This window comes from Trachemys scripta, chromosome 5, assembly GCF_013100865.1.
Source record: "Trachemys scripta elegans isolate TJP31775 chromosome 5, CAS_Tse_1.0, whole genome shotgun sequence".
In the NCBI taxonomy this organism is placed as follows: Eukaryota; Metazoa; Chordata; order Testudines; family Emydidae; genus Trachemys; species Trachemys scripta.
The window spans coordinates 67,678,295-67,699,664 of NC_048302.1; the positions used below are offsets into that span (position 1 = coordinate 67,678,295).

The 21,370-nt window shown below is 38.7% G+C and overlaps 1 protein-coding gene across 1 annotated transcript in view; it reads left to right on the forward strand.

The window, feature by feature from the left end:
• ANXA10 (annexin A10) overlaps positions 1 to 21,370 on the forward strand; it is a 49,902-nt gene that overhangs the window by 26,898 nt on the left and 1,634 nt on the right. Inside the window, exons 4-11 of the mRNA XM_034772047.1 lie at positions 5,615 to 5,728; positions 7,317 to 7,407; positions 8,218 to 8,297; positions 14,567 to 14,620; positions 14,748 to 14,841; positions 16,095 to 16,190; positions 17,549 to 17,607; positions 20,721 to 20,843. Coding sequence (XP_034627938.1) covers positions 5,615 to 5,728; positions 7,317 to 7,407; positions 8,218 to 8,297; positions 14,567 to 14,620; positions 14,748 to 14,841; positions 16,095 to 16,190; positions 17,549 to 17,607; positions 20,721 to 20,843 — 711 coding nt within the window. The remainder of the gene's footprint in view (positions 1 to 5,614; positions 5,729 to 7,316; positions 7,408 to 8,217; positions 8,298 to 14,566; positions 14,621 to 14,747; positions 14,842 to 16,094; positions 16,191 to 17,548; positions 17,608 to 20,720; positions 20,844 to 21,370) is intronic.

Below are 21,370 nucleotides of genomic sequence, written 5' to 3' on the forward strand. Positions count from 1 at the left end.
CCAGAAACTTAAGAGATTCCTTCTTACAATTAGCCTTTAAGGATTTCTCAGAGAGACAATTGGAAATTTTTAATAATGACAACTTAGATTTGTCTTTTCTTATTTTTCACTACTTCTCTTCATTCTACCCTGGTTCTGATTACAGGGGGTAATTTTTAATTAGTCTCCATTTGTATTATTAATCCATATTCCCACAGGCATGCTGTCAGCAGTAAAATATCTTAATGAATTAATTTCAAGTCTATGTGTGATTTAGTAGTTGTCAAATGTATCTAATGCGCATTCAGGGAAGATTATATATTGTTTCTTCATCATAAATTCATTTTTTAATTTGTATGTCTCCTTCCTCATTGCTACTCTGTTTACTAAATTGATTAACCATGGGATATCTGAGTATATCTTTAATTATTCTCCTTCTGAGAGATAGAGAAGCTTTTGCATTAACTATGTTGTCATTTTCAGTTATAGTTTTTCCACCATTTCCATGGATCTCTTGTTAATGAAAAATGTTCACCAATACACAAAAAAAGTATGTAAGACAAGTTGCATTGGAAGAAACACCCTTAATACTTTTGTTTCAGTCCATCAAAAGTGAAGTCTCTATCTTTGGACTAAAAGAAGATATACATGGGGGGGGGGGAGCAGGGACTGGCTGGTTTATGGGATTGGAGTCCATCTGATCACTGATTCAAATCCAAGCTCAGGTCAGTAGGAATCTGGGCCCAGGTCCTCAAAGGTATTTAGGCTCCTAACTTCCACTGATTTCAAGATTAAGGCACGCTTGCAACCCACAGAACCCTCACTCAGTTGGAGCCAAAGCTCACTGCCTAAATTTCCTCAGTAAAAGCTCACTACGTGCCTAATCTTCTGCCGCAGGCTGGCACCCTGGCCTCTCTCATGCCTCAAGCCAGGCAAAGATAGATGGCATCTTGCCCTTCTCACCTGCAAAGCCTGATCCGGTAGCTGTGCTCTGAATAGGGCTCACTCCACACCAAAGAGCTGGGTGGAGGAGGAGTTAACACCCTCCCTTCTTAGCCCAGTACTTAGGACATTCACTTAGGATGTGGGAGACCCCAGTTCATTTGTTCATTTCCCCCCTCTGCCTGAGGGAAAGGAATTTTAACAGGAGTTTTCCACCTCACACGCGTGCCCTAATCACTGGACTATAGAGTTATTCTTACTCTCTCTGGCCTAATTAACACTTAATTATTTAGTACAAAGGGGAATGGCTTCAACAAGAGAGATTGAGATACACCCTCTTCCCCCCACCCCCGAGAATAGAATCATAGGACTGCACTCATGGCAGGACTAAGTATTATCTAGACCATCCCTGAAAGGTATTTGTCTAACCTATTCTTAAAAATCTTCGATGATGGAGATTCCACAACCTCCCTAGGCAATTTATTCCAGTGCTTAATCACCCTGACAGTTAGGAAGTTTTTCCTAATGTCCAACCTAAACTTCCTTTGCTGCAATTTAAGCCCATTGCTTCTTGTCCTATCCTCAGAGGTTAAGAAAAACAATTTTTCTCCCTCCTCCTTGTAGCAACATTTTACATACTTGAAAACTGTTATCATATCCCCTCTCAGTCTTCTCTTTTCCAGACTCAACAAACACATTTTTTTCAATCTTCTCTCATAGGTCATGTTTTCTAGACCTTTAATCATTTTTGTCATTCTTCTCTGGACTCTCCAGTTTCTCCACATCCTTCCTGAAATGTGGTGCCCAGAACTGAACACAATACTCCTGTTGAGGCTTAATCAGCAGGGAGTAGAGAGGAAGAATTACTTTTCATGTCTTGCTTACAACACTCCTGCTAATACATCCCAGAATGGTGTTCGCTTTTTTTGAACTGCATTACACGTTTGACTCATATTTAGCTTGTGGTACACTATGACCCCCAGATCCCTTTACGCAGTACTCCTTCCTAGGCAGTCATTTCCCATATGCCAGTCTAGTGGTTCAGGCACTCACCTGAATAGTGAAGGACCCCTCTTCAAATCTGGTTTCCTCTTTGGATGGGGAGAGGGAGAATTGAACTAGGTCCTCCCACATGAGTACCCTAACCCCCTGATTAGTGGTTAAAAGGGAGTCCACCTCCTCTCCATCCCATTTAGTATGGAGCTAGGCAGGCACATAAGCCAGTCTCACAAGAAATGTCTCAGGTATCTAAGCCAACATACTCTAGGAGATGGGTTCCCAGCTGTGTATCACACGCAGAGATAGGTCTCTCCCTGCAGCTCTGACATAGACGCCTAACTCCATGAAAGAGGCACCCCTCTCCTCAAGCAGCTGCTGTTGGCTAGTCTTGTCAGCTCCCTGCCTAGCATGCTGGCTTTTGTGGATCCTATTGTTATACCAATAGAATAAAAACCAGCAGGATCTTATTAAGAGGGATAAGGCAAAGATGTCACATTTATTGTAAATATAATGATAAAGCAAAAGATAAAAGTAAACAACGTTGTTTGACTACTTATTCCTATCACTACTTATTCCTTATATACACACACACACATATATATATATATATATATAGAGAGAGAGAGAGATTCATTCACACAATCATTCATTCAAGTTCTGTATAGGTGTTATAGTTACCAGCCTAGAAGTTGCTCATGCCAAGTTACTGGCCAGGTATCTTGGTCATGAGGATGGAGCCGAGTCTGTGTCAGGTGCACCTGATGCTCCTGGAGGCTGGCAGCAGAACCAGAGACTCAAAATCCTCAGTCTTGAGAGTCCATTCTTATAGGAATTAATTCCTATGTTAGTCTATGGGAGCTGTTTCATTCTGCTGTTGCTGACTCAATCAGCAGATGGCACATTCCTGGGCACATTCCTGGTGGCTCCAAACTGTCCAAAGTTTGTGTTTCTCATCCTTCCAGGTGATGGGGTGGATCCCAGTTTACCCTCCGGGGGTTCTGGTGATCCACTTTACACATTCTTCGACCGATGGATACTCCCTTTCTAGGCTGGCACCTCCCTAACCATTCATGTACATCAAGCATTCATCAACATACATTCCATAACTTAACCATATTTTAATTTAGTGTCTCCACCACTTTCAGGGTATGTGATAATTCATTTGAGACTCCCAGCCCTTTAATCACAGAGGGTGGGAGTCTAGGAGCCATTGCTGTTACAATGAAGTGAAAGTCACTTAACGGCTTATAGTGTTTGTTTACATTGTATCAATTACTTCAAGAACAAAGTAAATTAACTTGTTTGTAAGTTTTACATAGTAATAAAGTATCTTTCACAGGATAGATACAATCAATGATTTCTACAGACAGTAGCTTACAAGTTTTAACAGAAGACCCAAAAGATTTTTGTACTTGGTGAAACTGTTGGATTTTAAAGTGTGGGGGACAAATTATTGGGGGGTCACTGTCACTTGGGGGAATCACTGTTAGTACCTTCTTTAATATCCCTACACTATTCCTATCTCTCTCCATGCATTGTGTAGGGAGTCTAGGCATCTAACCCAGAATTTACAGCGATTTAGAGGTACTTAAAAGTTAGGCAGTGTGATGCTAAGAATCTGGGTCCTTTGTGGATCTGGGTCCTGATGCCTGCTTAGTTAGTGTATAGGAAATAAGTGAATAGGTATCTACACAATAACACACCACTGCTGCAAGTGACAAGCTTTTTGGCAGTCTTAAGAGGTTGAAAGCCTCAAACAGATAAAGAGTAAGTGAGCATGGACATTCTTATCCCCTCAATAAGTACATTGTAGATCAGTGCGGACGCATGCATATGGGGCTGCGGAGAAGCTTCCAGTGCCATCATACCAGTTTTGTTAAATTCAGTTAAAATAAAAAACAAAAAGGGAGAGGCATACACTAACTGCCAATAACCTGAGGCATGTATTTTCAAGATTTCTCATTGTCTGGGGAGTGAATAACATGTGGGGGAGGCAGAAAGTCCCTAGAAATTTCCTATACCCCAAAGAAAGAGTCCATGAAGAGAATCCTTTAGTAGTGAGGAAGAAGCAGTATGTAGTTTCCAGGGGGAAAATTCTTAGCTGAGGGTCTGCCCCAAGAAGTATAACTATGTGATATGTCACAATAGGCAGCAATGTTTTTATTTTCCAATGTATATCACAGCTCCATGTGCATTGTTAAAATCAACTAGGGGGACATTCGCTACTTAGTACTTACCCATAAGTCTCATTAACCTTAACAGGAATCACACGCTGGTATCCAAGAGAAAAACGTCCAGCAAATGTGATAAATGCAAATGGACACATTCACTAAATAAGTCTAGTATTCACAAAGTATAGCAGATGAAGGGTGCTAGAAAGTAGGAAAAGATAAGCAAAGATAAAACCTTTCCTCATGTTGCCCCTCTGATCAGGGACAGCTTTCTTGCCATTTTAAGTTCCTGACTAGCCTCCATCTCTTCTCCCTGACATATGACTAGAGGAATTTTTGTCTGAAAGATTTATTTCAATCATGAAATGTTTATTTGTCAAAACAGAAATGTTTTGTAGGAAGGCGTTAGGTTCAACACATTTTTGTCAAGAAAAGTTCCTCGGGTCCAGGATGGAATGTCAGGGAGGAACAGGACTAAGAGAGATTATAGTCCTGTGGTTACCGCATGCCTTTGGCCTATGTAACAGAGTACTTGCTCCAAATCAGTGTGTCTCTAGCTCAGTTTTGCTGGCTGAAGATGTTACATTTTGTATAAATAATTAAATATTGCTTGAGAGGGTGACTGACTATAGGTTACAAAGTAGCAACTGTGTTAGTCTATAGGTTTGACTATAGGTTTACTATAGGTTAGTGGCTAGACCACTAACCAGAGATGAAGTTTCAAGTCCCTGCTCAAATGAAGAGTTAATTATTTATGCACACCAGAAGCACTCCAGCAAAAGAGACTGAAAGAGTGGGAAAGCAGACAAACACTCACGTATAAATCCCCCTCTGCCTGATTCAGATCATTCCAGGCAAGTACTATAATCACCAGCCTCGAAGCTCTCCTATATTTTTTTTTCATTGAGTAACTTCAAAAAGGTCTCAGTTTCATCCAGATGTGGAATGAGTCCATTTTCAAAATCTTGACAAGTTTCACTGGCTGGGAAAACTGTTTTCTGTCCAGCTCTGCATATGATTACAAACCTACTTACAAATATAGTTGAGTACAACCCATAAAATATAGTTGTGGTGATGTCACACAAAAGTTGTTTGCACAGGCACACCTAAAGGTCTGGGTTCATAAAGATTGCATACACAAGTTGATGGAGAATGTTTCAAAGCAGATTGCAGACCCTTTTAAAATTTGTCCCCAAATGTCTTTCCTTACCAGTGTAAGTCTTTTCCATTTCTAAATATTGGGGGTGGGGTTTCACCTATGTTCTAATTAACCATAAGCCAACATTGCTGTGTTCTTTTTCTTTCTTTATGTACAGTAGCCTTACCCATATTATCAACAAGGATATGCACAGCTTTGAGAAGAGTTTTTGTTACTTAACTGTAGCCACAATCCAGCCTGCAGGGCTCATCTTTTTATTATATCACAAAAATAATTGCTAGTTTTTATTTTTAATGCTTTCAGTGATTAATATTCCACTGCACAGCATGAGTACCACAATAATCCTAATTATCTTTTTTCCAAGGATTTGATTATGGACCTGAAAGAGAATCTCTCTCATCACTTCAAAGACGTTATGGTTGGCCTGATGTATCCACCTGCATCCTATGATGCCCATGAGCTCAGGCATGCTATGAAGGTGCGTGTCTAACTCAAAAATACTTAGATTATTACTTATAGGCACTGATTACAGCAATTCACATCTGTTTCATAGATTCTTTGACATATAACTGAAAGATAAACCGTTAAAAAGGCATTTCTCAGTTTAGATTATTTATATTGCTTTTAATATATAAATACATAATTATATATTAAATCAATATATTATATATTAAATCAATATATTATATATTAAAAGCAATATAAATAATCTAGCTTTAAAAAATACAGCAATAATTTAACAGATGAATATAAACAGATAACTGAAGAAAATCACATATTTCTACAGTATGGTTTGTTAACTGAAATGTAAGTCCCTGATCCGGCAAACACTTAGACATATTCTTAGATATGCTCATATGAGTAGTCCCATTGAATCTTTCTCATAAGGCTAAGCACATGCATAAGTGTTTGCATTGTCTGCACCCTAATACTTACCTTACTCTTTTATAAATCAATGACTATCCTTTAACATTTTGCTTTCATTCCCATTTTCAAGGCTAGGAACTATTTTATTGTATTAAGCAGTCATTGCCAGCAAATAAAATGAGCACCAACTTTGTCATTTTTTTAACAGTTGATATCAAGGCACTTTTAGAGCTACTGGTATATTTTTAAAATGATGGTTAGCAGTGAGATTATTATAGCCCATTAGTAGCATCAGAAGTACTATTTTTATCACTATTGACCAGGATTGGCAAATCTAGAATGTTTCTGCATTTGAATCAAGTTTGTGCTTTTTTACACGCTTGTACCTTAATTGTGGAATCAATGGGATTACTTGGATGCTTAAAATAATGCACATACATAACTCTGCAGAATTGGGGCCTTGCTGACATATTCTTCTCCTATTCTAAATTCATAATTCCCATTGTTATTAACCAGAGCTGTATGCACCTATCAAAAGCAGTATATGTAGCATCCATTCACCTGAATTCAAACTCACGAACTGAAGTCAACAACCTTGTGGGGAAATGTAATGATTTGCAATCCTACATGGTATGACAGTAATGAAGAAGTACTTCATGTAAAAATCAAGTACTGTTGTAAACATTGCAAAACATACTTCTGAGTAGTTCCAAAAAAGAGAAACTGGAAGCACAGCATGTTATTGATGTTCAAATATATTTCAAATTGTCTAACCCCCTAGCACAATTAGGGACAGCATGCTTAGTACATGCATTTAATTCTTTACAAAGCCCCACATATTTAAAAGGGCTTTATTGCTTCCTAGGAATGAAATTCATCCCCGTGCATTTTCTCCTTTGGTAGGGCATTGTCTCGCTTTCCATGTTACCTTAGCAATAGGACACTTCACATGCTTAACTTTAAGTGTTAGTGTTGGAGGTTCAGTTCTAATACTAATTACACAGAAGCTAATCTGTAACCCCGAAAAGACTGAAATCAGTACTCTTATTAATAGGAAAATAACCCATAAAAATAAACCATGAACTCCTCGAACAGAGACTAGCATTCTTTCACTGTCCTTGACAAATATTACACATTGTATTGGAAGCCATTATCTCTACTAGTAATGACCTTGCTTGTTTGCTATTTTTTCCTTGCAGGGAGCAGAGATGGAAGAGAACTGTCTAATTGATATATTAGCCTCAAGATCAAATGGGGAGATCTTCCAAATGAAAGAAGCCTACTTAATGCGTATTGTTTATTTTATTTTATTTAAGTATACAGTAGCATATCCTACAAGGGTGCAATTCTGACTAAAAGTGTTCTGGATATAGTTTCATGACTGAAAGAGCTAGACTTCCAAAGATGAATTCTTAAAGCCAATTGTTTTCTCTCTTTCCTTGTTTCAGGATAATTGTACATAAAAGGCTGAAGCAAAATGTATAAATCAAGTTTAAATTTTTAATGTAGTAGCATAAAAATATCTCAATTTTTTTAGACATTCATGATTCTGTGATCTTTGAAAAGTCTCTCAGTGCACAGGCTGATATTTTTGGACTATAACTTTTGAAGGAAGATTAAACTCTTTAAATCTTTAAAAAGAAGGAGGGGGTTGTTTTTTGTTTTGGGGGGATTGTTTGTTCTCTAACTAATTGTCATTTTAGGCTTGAACTATTTAGGTAAAAATCCTATTAAAGTCACGGAGGTTCTTGCTAGCAGTGGGGACTACAGACCAGATTTTCTTAGGCGTTTAGGCACCTAAAGATGCAGATAGGCACCTAATGGGATTTTCAAAAGTGCATAAGCAGGTTAAGTGAATTAGGTGCCTAACCTGCTTAAACTCTTGTGAAAATCCCTTTGAAGATCTATCCCCACATGATTAGGCCAATTTATTGCTCACTGAAAAGTGTTTAAAGACTTGCAAATGTCAATATACTGAGTATAGTTTTTATTCTTGTTACTCATCATTGTTTGCAAATCTTCACTAACATTATTCAGAGAATACTTGTGTGTTCTACAAATTACACATTTAACACAAGTTTGTTGTGGTTTGCACCCCAGAATACAACAATGATCTTCAACAAGACATTTATTCTGAGACTTCAGGCCACTTCAGAGACACACTTATGAACCTCGCTCAGGTACTGTACAAACTCAAAATATGTTTTACATTTTTTTAAAATGCAGAACCATCTTCTAATTTTGCTGAAGGACCCTCAGATTTTAAGTTGGCTAGAGTTAAAACTAATCCATGCTCAATATGGTTGAAAAGCTACATTTCTGAAGTGGTAGCAAAAAAGGGGAAAGATTAGAATTTGAATTCTTTCATCTGCTTTCACTTTGGCTTTTGAATGCAACCATAGGTCAATTGAGTATTTTATTGAACGAGAATCTGAAAATGCCAGCGTCTGACCCTATGCTCAAAAAAGAGAGTATCTTCATATCCAAATGAGATTTTTCTTTCACAAACTCTATTTTTCTTCATTAATGGAGTGTCCTGTCCATATTACAGTTTGTATGTCACATAGAAAAATGGAGAAATAGCTGACCTGACTATGCAAGAAATTATTAAACAGATCTTTATATTCCTTCTGTTTTCAAAAAAACATGTTTTTTGTGCTGAAGAAATCTGCCAAACAACATGCTGTTTACACTGTGGTGATACCTCATGCAGGAGGATTGTCAATATTATTTACAAACTTCCTGAGCCTGTAAAGTGCTTGAGTGCTTTTTGTTGAGATATGGTCAATTCTCACTGAATTAGGAGACTCTCACTCAGCAGCTCAAAATTGGTGATCAACTCTTTACAGAATCAAACCCTAAAATATTGTGCCATAAGGCAAGGGACAGAGGAGAAATGGGACAGTAAATACTGTTATCAAAAAGACACAGAGGGGGAAGATGCCTTCATGCTAGTGGCCTAATTAATTTTACTGTATTTCAGTAATTATTATAGCTTAAACATCTAAATATGTTTAGTGTGAAAACTGAATTAGGGACTTTCACAATATGGATCAAAAGCAACAGGTGCACTGACAGAAATCTCTATGTACCTTTGTACTTGCATTTGTTTTTACAAATAAGTACACAAATGACTGTTTGCACATGGAAAATGGAGAGCTGCAGTCACAATGGTTGACTGCACATTTTTGTGGTTGCACCTGGACCCGAAACTTTGACTCTATATTTGTAGTACATTAAAAGAAAAAAAAAACACCTACATAAAAAGAACACTAAGGTTGACAAGTCAACCAGCCAAAAGTTAGGAAATACCAGGATTAGGGTTTCCTGAGAAATTTTATTTTTGCTCCCTTGTACATATGCATTATGATACAGTCTTATTGCTGTTTTTTAAGACATGACCCCTTCCTCATTCAGTGCACAGGATGGACAGTGCTCATTTAATAAGCATTCTGTATTTCTCTTTATCCTGATTATTCAGCATGTAACTACATGCATTATTTAGTGAGCCCTGGACATCTTTGAAAATTTTGGTTTACATGACTTTCCCAGTACCACATAGGAACTATGTGGAGAGGCAGGGGAAGTATCTAATTGTTCTGGGTGGCATTCAATTGCTTTAACCATAAAACCATCTGTGACAGAGAACGGGGAGTGAGTACTTATTGAAGACCCGGGGGAGGGTAGGTGCAAGTCCTGCCCTCATCTAAAGGCTCCTCCACAAGCCTAAGAGGAGAAACTACTGAACCCAGGTCTCAACTGAAGTTGGGGACAATTGATGAATAACAGCAATGGGAGTGAGGGTAGGGTTGCCAACTCTGACTGAAGCTATTCTGGGAGATTTTTGGACATAATGTCATTTCTTAAAATATCCTATTAAAATCTCTGGGATTGCTTTCAAGTCACCGGGAGATCGATGTCAATTCCTGGAGACTCCAGGCCAATCCTGGAGGGTTGGCAACCCTAACGGAAGGTCACAGGGTCAAAAGCAAGGAACCAGAAGGAGACACTGAGCAGAGAATACCAGACAGCTTCCACTGTTCTGCAAAGGCATCCAGGAAGCCAGTGGACTTAGCCCTGAGAAACACTGCTCGGACACGTGATCTGAGGGAGGAGTAGAAATAGGCCCCACAGTCACAGAGCACCTCCCCATCCAGCATCCTCCTCTTGATATGGTGGATGGCTACCTTGGCCAGCGCCAGGAGGAGGTTGATGAGGAGGTCTCATGACTTTTTGGGGCAACAGCTGGGCTGTGCGTAAATCAGGAAGTGCAGAGAACAGTGCAGTCATAACCTAAGGAGAAGCCAGAAAAGGGGCTGTAGCCTTGCACACTCAAGATAGATGTGCACTGGGGTCTCCCTCATGCCACACAAGGGGCAAGAAAGGTGAACTGCACCAACTACATGCCCATGCTCATGGCTCCATGAACGAGCTGCCAACTAATATCCCCAGAGGGCCACAAGACCAATGTGGAATACAGACTGGCTGTCAGGGCTGGATCCCCACTTTGAACTTTAGGGTACAAATGTAGGGGCCTGCATGAAAACTTCTAAGCTTAACTACCAGCTTAGCTCTGGTTCGGCTGCCACCATTTCAATGGATTCCCTCCCTGGGAAGCCTTGAAAAACCTTCACCCATTCCCTGGTGAAAACAAATCCAAACCCCTTGGATTTAAAACAAGGGGAAATTAACCATTCCCCTCCTTACTCCCACCAACTCCTGGTGAATCAGTTCCCCCCCTGGGATCTACAACAGGGAGAAATTAACCATCCCCCCTCCTTCCTCCCACCAACTCCTGGTGAATCAAGATCCAAAACCCCTTTGGATCTAAAACAAGGAAAAATCAATCAGGTTCTTAAAAAGAAGGTTTTTAATTAAAGAAAAAGGTAAAAATCATCTCTGTAAAATCAGTATGGAAATTAACCTTACAGGGTAATCAAACTTAAAGAGCTCAGAGGACTCCCCTCTAGTCTCAGGTTCAAAGTACAGCAAATAAAGATAAACACTCTAGTAAAAGGTACATTTACAAGTTGAGAAAACAAAGGAAAACTAACACGCCTTGCCTGGCTATTTACTTACAAGTTTGAAATAGGAGAGGCTTGTTTAGAAAGATGTGGAGAACCTGGATTGATGTCTGGTCCCTCTCAGTCCCCGAGAACGAACACACTCCCAAACAAAGAACACAAACAAAAGCCTTCCCCCCCCGCCCAAGATTTGAAAGTATCTTGTCCCCTTATTGGTCCTTTAGGTCAGATGCCAGCCAGGTTACCTGAGCTTCTTAACCCTTTACAGGGAAAAGGATTTTGGAGTCTCTGGCCAGGAGGGATTTATAGTACTGTACACAGGACAGCTATTACCCTTCCCTTTATAGTTATGACACTAGCCCACCAGAGTTCCTCACCCTCCACTGGTGGTAGGAGGTCCCACCACTCGGTGGCAGGGTTGGACACGAGGGTGAGGAAATGAAAGGTGTGGAGCACAAGCATGTACAGCTGTACATTTTCTCTTCTTTTCTTTTTTTTAAATCAGGGTAGTACACAAAGACCCCAATCAGGATTGTTAGGTGATGTACAAAAATATGAAGGCCTGGCCTCTGCTCCAAAGAACTTTCAGTCATAGTAAGTCTTAATGATTAAGGCTGTGATTCAGCATGATTCTTAGACATTTTACCCAACTTTAGGCACATAAATAGTCCCAATGAAGCCAAGGTGACTTCTCACATGCTTAAAGATAGGAAAATGCTTACACACTTTACTAAATTAGGGCCTAATTCAATACCATGTAATTTCAGGCACTTATCCTGCCAACATCATGCATGTGAGTAATTTTACCTACAAGAATAAAGGGCACTACTCATGTGTGTGTTTGCAGAATGGGGGCCTTGTTTGTACAGAATCTTTCATACAAACTTTGGGGGATATTCTCAGTGTGTGTAAATAAGCATAGCTTCATTAACTTCAATTAAGCTATGCCAATTTATAACACCTGATGAACGTGACCAATTCATACCAGCTAATGAACTGGACCATTATCTCAAAATGCTTTGCAGAGTTAAACAATAAATAAAAGCACATGGTCTAGCAGGGAGGAATGGCAAAGATATAAAACATAAGTTCAAGGTTGAAAAGGATGATTTCTGATGAGGTTCGAAATGAGATGGGGAGTGGATGACAAGGAGAGAGAAAACATGTATGTTCCAGATGTAGGCACTGCAAAAGAGAGATTTTTTCCTTTTAATGTTCAACAGATTTTTTCACTGGTGATGAACTCCTTGTCACCCTGAAAAGATTACACAATATCTTAGTTCTTACCCTCATTAAAGCCATGGCAATTTTGTCTTACAATCAGGACAAATACAAAACATCCTGCCCTAAAATCTGCAGTACTCATTATCAAAACACATTGCCACAAATATCCCCAAAAAGGGTGACTGGGGATCACCAGATAGGCGGGATCCCACCAGCTACTCATCTCAGATTCTGGAACCTAAAAAGAGCTCTGGAGAACTCCAACTGCACTGTTTCATACTGTGCTTCTTTGTAAGTTGTTAATTGTTATATATGTGTGAATATTACCTTATATATGTTAATAAAAACAACTGTAGAAAAGCCAGATGGCACTTAATTTAAAAGATTATCCTTTTTATAGTTTCTCTTTTGGATAGTCTTGTAGAATAAACTGGACAATGCTACAGATTAAAATAGAAAATTAGATTCTTTCTATCTATTTCTATGTAATTTATAGAAAGGATGTCATTCTGTATCAACAGTTTCTATTTTTTTATGTTTTCTATAAAAATGTACTGGTTTACTCTCTATTAAATTCTGGGGCCTTCATCCTGCAATTGATAGCACACAGGCATTTATAATATGGGTCAATGGGGCTCTGTGCAGGAGCAGCAATCTACCTGAGTGCCATAATTACAATACTGAGGCCGATAATACTTTTTCATAAGGAAAAAGCATATGATCCCCCCCACCCCGCCACCACCATCAATCAATGGGTAGTGGCAAAATTCTTCAGAGAGGCAAGCTTCTGGAAGGCTTATTACATCCTAATTAATGTAAGTACTTGGATCGAATTATAATTATCCAGACTTTTAATATGACATGAAGAGTTGATTTAGGTTTTGGTATGGATATGAATTAAAATATCACAATTTTCTGGAATTTAAAAATAAGAATATTGATGCCATTTGTAGGATTATCGGATCAAACAATGCCAAGAATAGTCATTAAAAAAATTAACTGTAGGGTTTTTTGTTTATGTAGAGCACTGCTGCTCAGTTTTTATTGTCCACTTGTCATATTTTTCCAGTTTCATGTCAATCACAGGAAGTCACTCCAGCATAATTTCCTTTAAGCAATTTATCTTGTCACTAAGAACTTCATTCTTTGTTCTGTGCAAATTCTTTACAATTTAATTAAAATGTGAATTAACATATTTTCCAGGCAAGAGTTGAAAACTGGTCATTTTAGTAGTTGGCAGACAATACATAATTTTAATCCTTACTTTCAGTTTTGTAGCAGAATGATTGTCAACTCCAAACTAAAGTAAATTGCTTCAAAAACATATAATTAAGGCAATGATTAAGTGCTGTCTGAGAATTATGACTCCTGCAACCTGGGATTATTTGTATCCTTACACTGTAATTATGATTAAAAGAAGTTATTCTAAAAGACTTTTCTTTCATTACAACTAAATATAACTGATCCTAGTGTATTAACTAAATCATATCTGCTTGGCTTACAGAACTGCAAAGCCAAAAGAGCTACGGGAGAATAAGCTGTATTCTATTTTGAATCATACATTATCAAAATTGTCAGGCAGCTTCTCAATCTTGAATCTTAACTATAGGTGATGATGGTAACATGCAGTGTAAAGCAGATTGATCACTACTTGATTCGACTGATCTTGCAGTTTGGACAGTGAGAAAAAAAAGTGTGTGGTTTTTTTTTTTCCTTGTAAAAAACAGCAAAGTTATATGAACATATCAGTGGAAAATAAACTGGAGACACAAAGAGGCCATTTGTACAGTTATTTTCCATGTCATAACCACGGGTTATAATAACTTTATTAGCAGGTAATGTCATCTAATTATTCACTAACTTTTCTTTTATGTAAGTAAAGGGTTAATTAAAAATGTGATCTCACAGGGAACCCACTTATATTCACCTCTACTACTACTTCCTGTCATCAGTCCCATCATGATTCTAGAATTCCTCCATCATAAGGGAATGGCCCTTGGAGAGGTGCCATAGCAATTCCCAATGTGACCTGTAGAATATTTTAGGGCTGTATAGACCAGCTGTATCACACACCGTTCTTGTGTAAAATCCTGGAATGGATATCTCAGTGAATGAGAAGTAGTATTATATAAAGACCATCTCATTCTCTTGCAGTCATTTTAGAAGAACTAAAAGAGGAAAAATGTTTTAACATTTTACAGGGAACCCGGGAGGAAGGATATGCAGATCCTGCTATGGGTGCTCAGGATGCAATGGTAACTACAATCACCTGTCAGTTTCTCAAAAATAACAGAAAACAAAAATGTAGCTGTTTGAAAGTCTTGTTTAAAGGGGTTTGGAACTGATGATCTTTTGCACCTTGTTATTATTTTAATGCCTTAGATCCTATGGGAAGCATGTCAGCAGAAAACAGGGGAACACAAAAACATGATGCAAATGATCCTGTGCAACAAGAGTTACCAGCAGTTGTGGATGGGTAATTATCATCACTTATGAATCTAACTACTCAGTATTTGAATGTATAATGGGAGAATATAGCTTACAGAGAAAACAGGCATAATTTTAACTATGCACACAGAAGCTGAATTCACAAACCAATATTCAGGTTCCAGTGCAGTCTGAAACAGGAGCCTGAGCCTACATTCTTTGTGCTCCCAAAACTCCAACTGAAGCTGAACCCAGCGTGGAATAGATAGTGAAAAAAATGCATCATAGAGATGACAATTAAGGTGATGGGCTCAGTCTTCAGCTGCACTGTCCTCACCAGTGGTGCTGGAACTAGGAGTGCTGGGGGCGCTGCCGCACCCCCTGGCTTGAAGTAGTAATAACAAACACCAAATATGTGGTTTCCATGGTCAGCACCCCCACTATAAAAATTGTTCCCGCACCCTTGGAGCTCACACTCAATTCATCTGATAGGAGGGAGTCAAAAGTGCACTGAAGCCACCTTTCCACTTTTCCCAGTCTTGGGGGGCAGACAGGGGCAAATACTGCCCCCCCCCAAAAAAAACCCAACCAAACAAGTAACAGCTGATTAATAGAGCTGGTTGGAACAGTTTTAATTAAACATATTTTTGTCAAAACGTGGTGTTCCATTTAAGCTGATACATTCTGCAGAAACATGTCAATGTTGACATTTTCTATGGGAAGGCTTCTGAGGTCAGTGCGGACTCCTCAGTTGCTCATGTGTATCGAGAGAGTGAGATGAATCGAAAACCTGACCTTTTCAGTCCAAAAATGGACATTTAGACACAATACTGTTTTGAGAAAACGTTCAAAACGTTTTGGTTTTGTTCCAGTGTGGAATGAAAACAAATCTCAAAATGGAATTGTCATTCTCCAGACAGCTCTATAGTATAAAGGGTGGACTAATTGACTTCAGCTTGTAATGCTCTCCTGGAGGTTATTACATCAACAAGGATAAGCAGGAACATACTCCTAACCCCAATCCACCTCATGGGGGGATGGAGGCAGGTGTTAGCATAGACCTGGCTATGCTATTCTCTACCCCTCACCCCATGCCAAGAAATTGACAGCTGCCCTTTCAGGGCAGCTTTCCAGCTGCTTTGCTCTGAGTATTGGGTTGAGAATCTGTACCAATCTCTTATTTTAGATTAAGTTTTACCTTGAGGTAATAGACATCTCAAAAGTAAACAGCAATAAAACTGCTGGAGCTAGTTTCTACTCTTAATACAGAATATAAATAAACATGTATTCATTTCTTTCAAGTTTTTCAGGAGTTCCAAAACATCTCTGGGCAAGATATAGTTGATGCTATTAATGAATGTTACGATGGATACTTTCAAGAACTGCTGGTAGCAATAGGTAAAATAAAATGATTATTTTACACTGGTAATAACTTCTTAATAATTATATAGTATAGTATATCTGGTCCATTAAAAGATGCAAATATAAGCTTTTTGTGCTATTTTCCCCACTAGTTAATTTTCATATATGGTGTAGAAACTTTGAACATTTGGAAGAAAATCAACCAACAATCTAAGGGTATATAGAAGAAAGGGCATTTAAATTGCATCATAGGTTGAGGCTAAAAACTAAAATGTGGTCACCGGATTAGGGCTGAGGAGAACTGGATTCTGCTTCCGTTTTTGCTACAAACTTCCTGTGTGACCATGGGCAAGTCCATTAGGCACTAATCCTGCTCACACTGAAACAAATGGCAAAACTGCATGTCTTCAGTGGTATAGGATCAAGCTTCTAAATTTTCTGTGCCTCAGTTTTCCCATCTGTAAAATGACGGTAATCATGGGCAATGCATAACGGACGCTGGAGGATGCTAAGCTTCCCCAAACCTCTGTTAATGCTCCCCACCACGGCCCTGGGGCCAGGCCATGGCAGGGCTCAGAGCTCCTCCAGGCGGCCAAGACTTGGGGCAGTTCAGGCGACTGGGCTGGAGATGGCTCGGGCATTCAGGCTGCGGCTCAGGGCAGCTTGGGTGGGCCAGCCAGGATCCACCTGGCTGTGGTGGGGGGTTTGGGGCTCCTCTGGCTCTGGCCGGGGGATGGAGAGCGGGGGGATGGAGTGGGGGCAGGGCCTCAAGTGGAATGGAAGGAGTAGAGGGCTAGGTTTCCTGAAGGGGGGTTCACACATCGCCCATTACAATAATAATACTTCCCTACCTCACAAAGATGTCATGTAGCTAAATTCATTAAGTTTGTGAGGCACTTATATAGTATGGTGATGAACACCATAAAAAAACCTATAAATACATAGCAGATTATTATGACTGAAAAATACAACCATATACTTAAACTACCAGCATCTTTAAGATGAGTCACAGGTAAAGTTGCCCTGTCTGCTGTGGGGGAGGCCCACAGCCAGTACAGAAACAGAGAGGCTTCTTGCAGTTGGCCTGAGATTAGAATTTTATAATCTGCAGCTTCAACGGGCAATTCCATAGGATTGAAAATTCTGTCACCTCCCACTGAATGAGTATTGTTAGGAAAACTTCTTGAGGAGCACCCCAGGTTTTTTCTAAGATAGAAGGGGCAGCCTGACCCACAGCCATGAACTGTGCAATGTGAGAAAGTTTCTATCAACTGGCATCAACTTGTTTCAGTTCTACCCAATAAGCAGCCTCAAGATCACATAAACACACTGTTGATGCAGGTTTCTGAAATTTTTTAATGTTTCTCCTTTTCTCCATAACATATCTCTCCTAGTTCTCTGTGTTCGAGATAAACCTTCCTATTTTGCATATAGGCTTTACAATGCAATCCATGTAAGTAGCACTATTCTTTCATTTTAAAGAACAGCTTTACTGTCTCTATTTTGAATGATTTAGCTCATTTGCTTTAAAAGGGTTGGGGTTTTAATAACTTCTGCTTTTAAAGTGTTGCTTGCTTGTTTTAAAAATTTTGGTAATGTTATCAATTTCAAAGCCATAGTGCTTGAACAACAGATGAGTTTTCTTCCAACACTACTTGTCCGGTAACTGCATTAACTTTTTGAAAACTGAAAACCATCATTTTGTATGGACTGCATCTCCCCCTGATGGGCAAAACTCAAAGTGCATGTTTTATTCAATATGATCTATTCTTATGTGACTTCCCGCTGCACAGCTTTAATAAATATCACTATGAATGGCATAATAGAAATACTGTGTGTGAAAATACTAATCGCCATATTTTCAATGAGACTTCACTAGGGAATCCTAGTATTTTTATGCACATTAGCTTAAAAAAATTAACATTGGGTACAAATGTAGGTATATGCATATGCACTCAGAAGTATCCACAAATACTGCATAGAGATAAAAATACCATGAATGTGTTTTACTTTGTATTGTGTGCTGCTGATGTAAATTTATGTAAAGTATTCATGACAAAATTGAAAATATTCTTAATCTGAGCATTTTCATATTTTTTCAAATTCAAAATTGATTTCATTTTCACAAAATTGTTGTGCTAAACCAGGATCATTTTTGAGTGAAATGTGGCATTTTGTAATTATTTCTTATTTTCAGAAGCAAAATAGATTTTTGAGAAAATACATTAAATAAAATTGCAGAAATTTTTAAAACAAAATTAAGTAAATTTCTCAGTTTCCTCCTAGTGTCTAGTGATTTATGTCAATGAAATGCTTAGTGAGATGGTATGCTGCTGATAGTAGGCGTTTTAAAGAATATTCCATTCCACAGTGCATTAGTCAATCAGATTTTGTCAAACTTTTGTCAGATTTCTATTTAGAATATTGCATGATTAGCATCAGTCTGTTAAGAAAGCTTCTAATATTAGAAGTATGATTTTCGTAAAATCCATAATGGGTTGTTATAAAGATTTTAGTGCACCCACCAAATAAGAATCAAATCCTGTAAATGCAGCTTTCTGAGTATCCCTTGCTACTTTATTCTGGTAGAGTGAATAGCTAATTGACAAATTCAACCTGCCACCTTTAAATAGACCAACATTTTGAATAAGTAAATATTTCCAATGCAACCTTCAAAATTGTTTGAATTAATGTTACTGTCCACTAGATGTCACCATTCCTCCAGAAGTGTCCTGAAGGAGAGCACTGTCTAAGCTTGAAAGCTTTCAGAGTAGCTTGTCTCTCTCACCAACAGAAATTGGTCCAATAAAAGATATTATTGTGACGGGTTCAATCACAGAGACCCCCCCTTGGGACTGTCACCTGACATGCTGAAATTACCTCTGAGCTTGTTTTCCCTGTCAGCTTGGGACTCCAGAACCCTGCCCTGTTGAGACAGACAACGCTAGTCTACTGCAACACAGAACCAGGTCTGAACCACGTCCCCAAAGCTGCAGGCTTTAACTGAAAACCACTCAGCAGGTCACCTCTTTCCAGCACCCAGACACCTAGCTCCCAATAGGATCCAAACCCCAAATAAATCCATTTTACTCTGTATAAAACTTTTACAGGGTAAACTCATAAATTGTCCGCCCTCTATAACACTGATAGAGAGATATGCACAGCTGTTTGCTCCCCCAGGTATTAATCACTTACTCTAGGTTCAATAATAAACAAAAGTGATTTTATTAACAAAAAAAAGTAGTATTTAAGTGGTTCCAAGTAATAACTGACAGAACAAAGTAAGTCACCAAGTAAAATAAAGCAAAAACACGCAAGTCTAAGCCTAATACATTAAGAAACTGAATACAGGTAAATCTCACCCTCAGAGATGTTCCAATAAGCTACTTTCAAAGACAAGACTCCTTCTTAGTCTGGGCCCAATCCTTTCCCCTGCTACAGTTCTGTTAGCTCCAGCTCAGGTGGTAACTAGGGGACTTCTCATGGCTGCAGCCCCCTTTTTTCTGTTCCACCCCCCTTCTATATCTTTGGCTCAAGGAGGAAATCCTTTGTCTCTCTCTGGGTTCCCACCCTTTCTTCTAAATGGAAAAGCTCCAGGTTTAAGATGGATTCCAGTATCATGTGACATGTTCACATGTCTTGTAAGACTTCATTATTCACTGGCTAGTACCAAGGTATACAGGAAGGCTTATAAGTAAACAGAGCCATTTACAACCAATTGTCCTAGTTGATAGGAGCCATCAAGATTCCAAGCCACCATTAATGACTCACACTTTGCATAGTTACAATAGGACTTCAGAGTAATAATTTATATCTCTAGCTTCAGATACAAGAATGATACATTCATACAAATAGGATGAACATACTCAGGAGATCATAAGCTATGTAATGATACCTTACAAGAGACCTTTTGCATACAGCATATTTCAGTTACATCATATTCATACTTATAAACATATTTCCATAAAACATATGGAGTGCAACATCACAATAATCTCACCTACCTTCTTTCTCACCATTCCTCCATGCAGAATCTATCTGAGAAATTGAAAAGCTCACGTGATTCATGGTTGGATACAAAGCATTACAGTTCTAAACCTGTTTAGAATCAGATGGTTGTTCGGCAACCTATGTGAAAAAATATGGTGGTCTCAGTCTAGTATTAAGTGGACAAATTGCACATAACAAAAGCCACCATCCCACCTGGCATTCTTGTTGGCAGTCAACAAAAAAGACTGACTGAGGCCCTGATTCAGCAAAGCACTTAAGCACATGCTTTAAAAAAAGTAGTAGTAAATACAACTGTCAATTAATAAGATAACACTTAAAGAAAAAATTTGAAGTGGTGTTTAATGTGCAGATTTTATCTCAATTACACAGTAATATGAAATGCACTATTCATACATGAGAAAGCTCAGTATAGTAAAACCTCTGTAACCTCAAACTTCTCTCAGATCCAGAATATATATCTAGATGGCCTAATCAATTTACTCATTTGCACATAATATTAATATATTCAGATAGATAGACTCATCCAAGTTTCCTCATATCTTTCTCGTCTTTTAGGAGTATGGTTTCCATAATAAAACTGTTATCAGGATTTTGATTGCCAGAAGTGAAATAGATCTGATGAATATAAGACGACGATACAAAGAGAGATATGGGAAATCTCTGTTTCATGATATCAAAGTAAGTCACTCTATACTTTTGCATGTATACAGTACCTAGTTCAATAGCAGAGTTTCATATATCCATATGAGAGCTTTAACAATAGCAAATGTTGAGTTAATTCTGAATCCTAATCTAATCATTTGATGCAAAGGCAGAAGTAACAATATGCTTCCTGAACTCATGTTACATCAGTTCAGTGCCTCTGACTACTTTCAGTAAGTGAACAATAAAGATGAGATAATATTTCCCACTAAATTCTAATCACACTTTCATATTATAGGCCGGATTCTGTCCCGCCCCCAGGACAGAACTGCCTGCTGTGGAAATACTTTGTAAAAAGGTGGTGTAGAATGTGTGGAGCAGCTCTGTGGTCTTCCTGCATAACCCCCTGATGTGAGGTTGTGCCCAGAGTCAATTTGGAGAGGGAGGTGGTATGGCCAGAGCACCCTCTCCTCTGGATATTCTGGGCTGTGGAGCAACCCATAGGTGGTCATTTAAGCTTACTGGAGTGATGTAAAATGACCTTTGCAGTTCCCTTGCCTGTG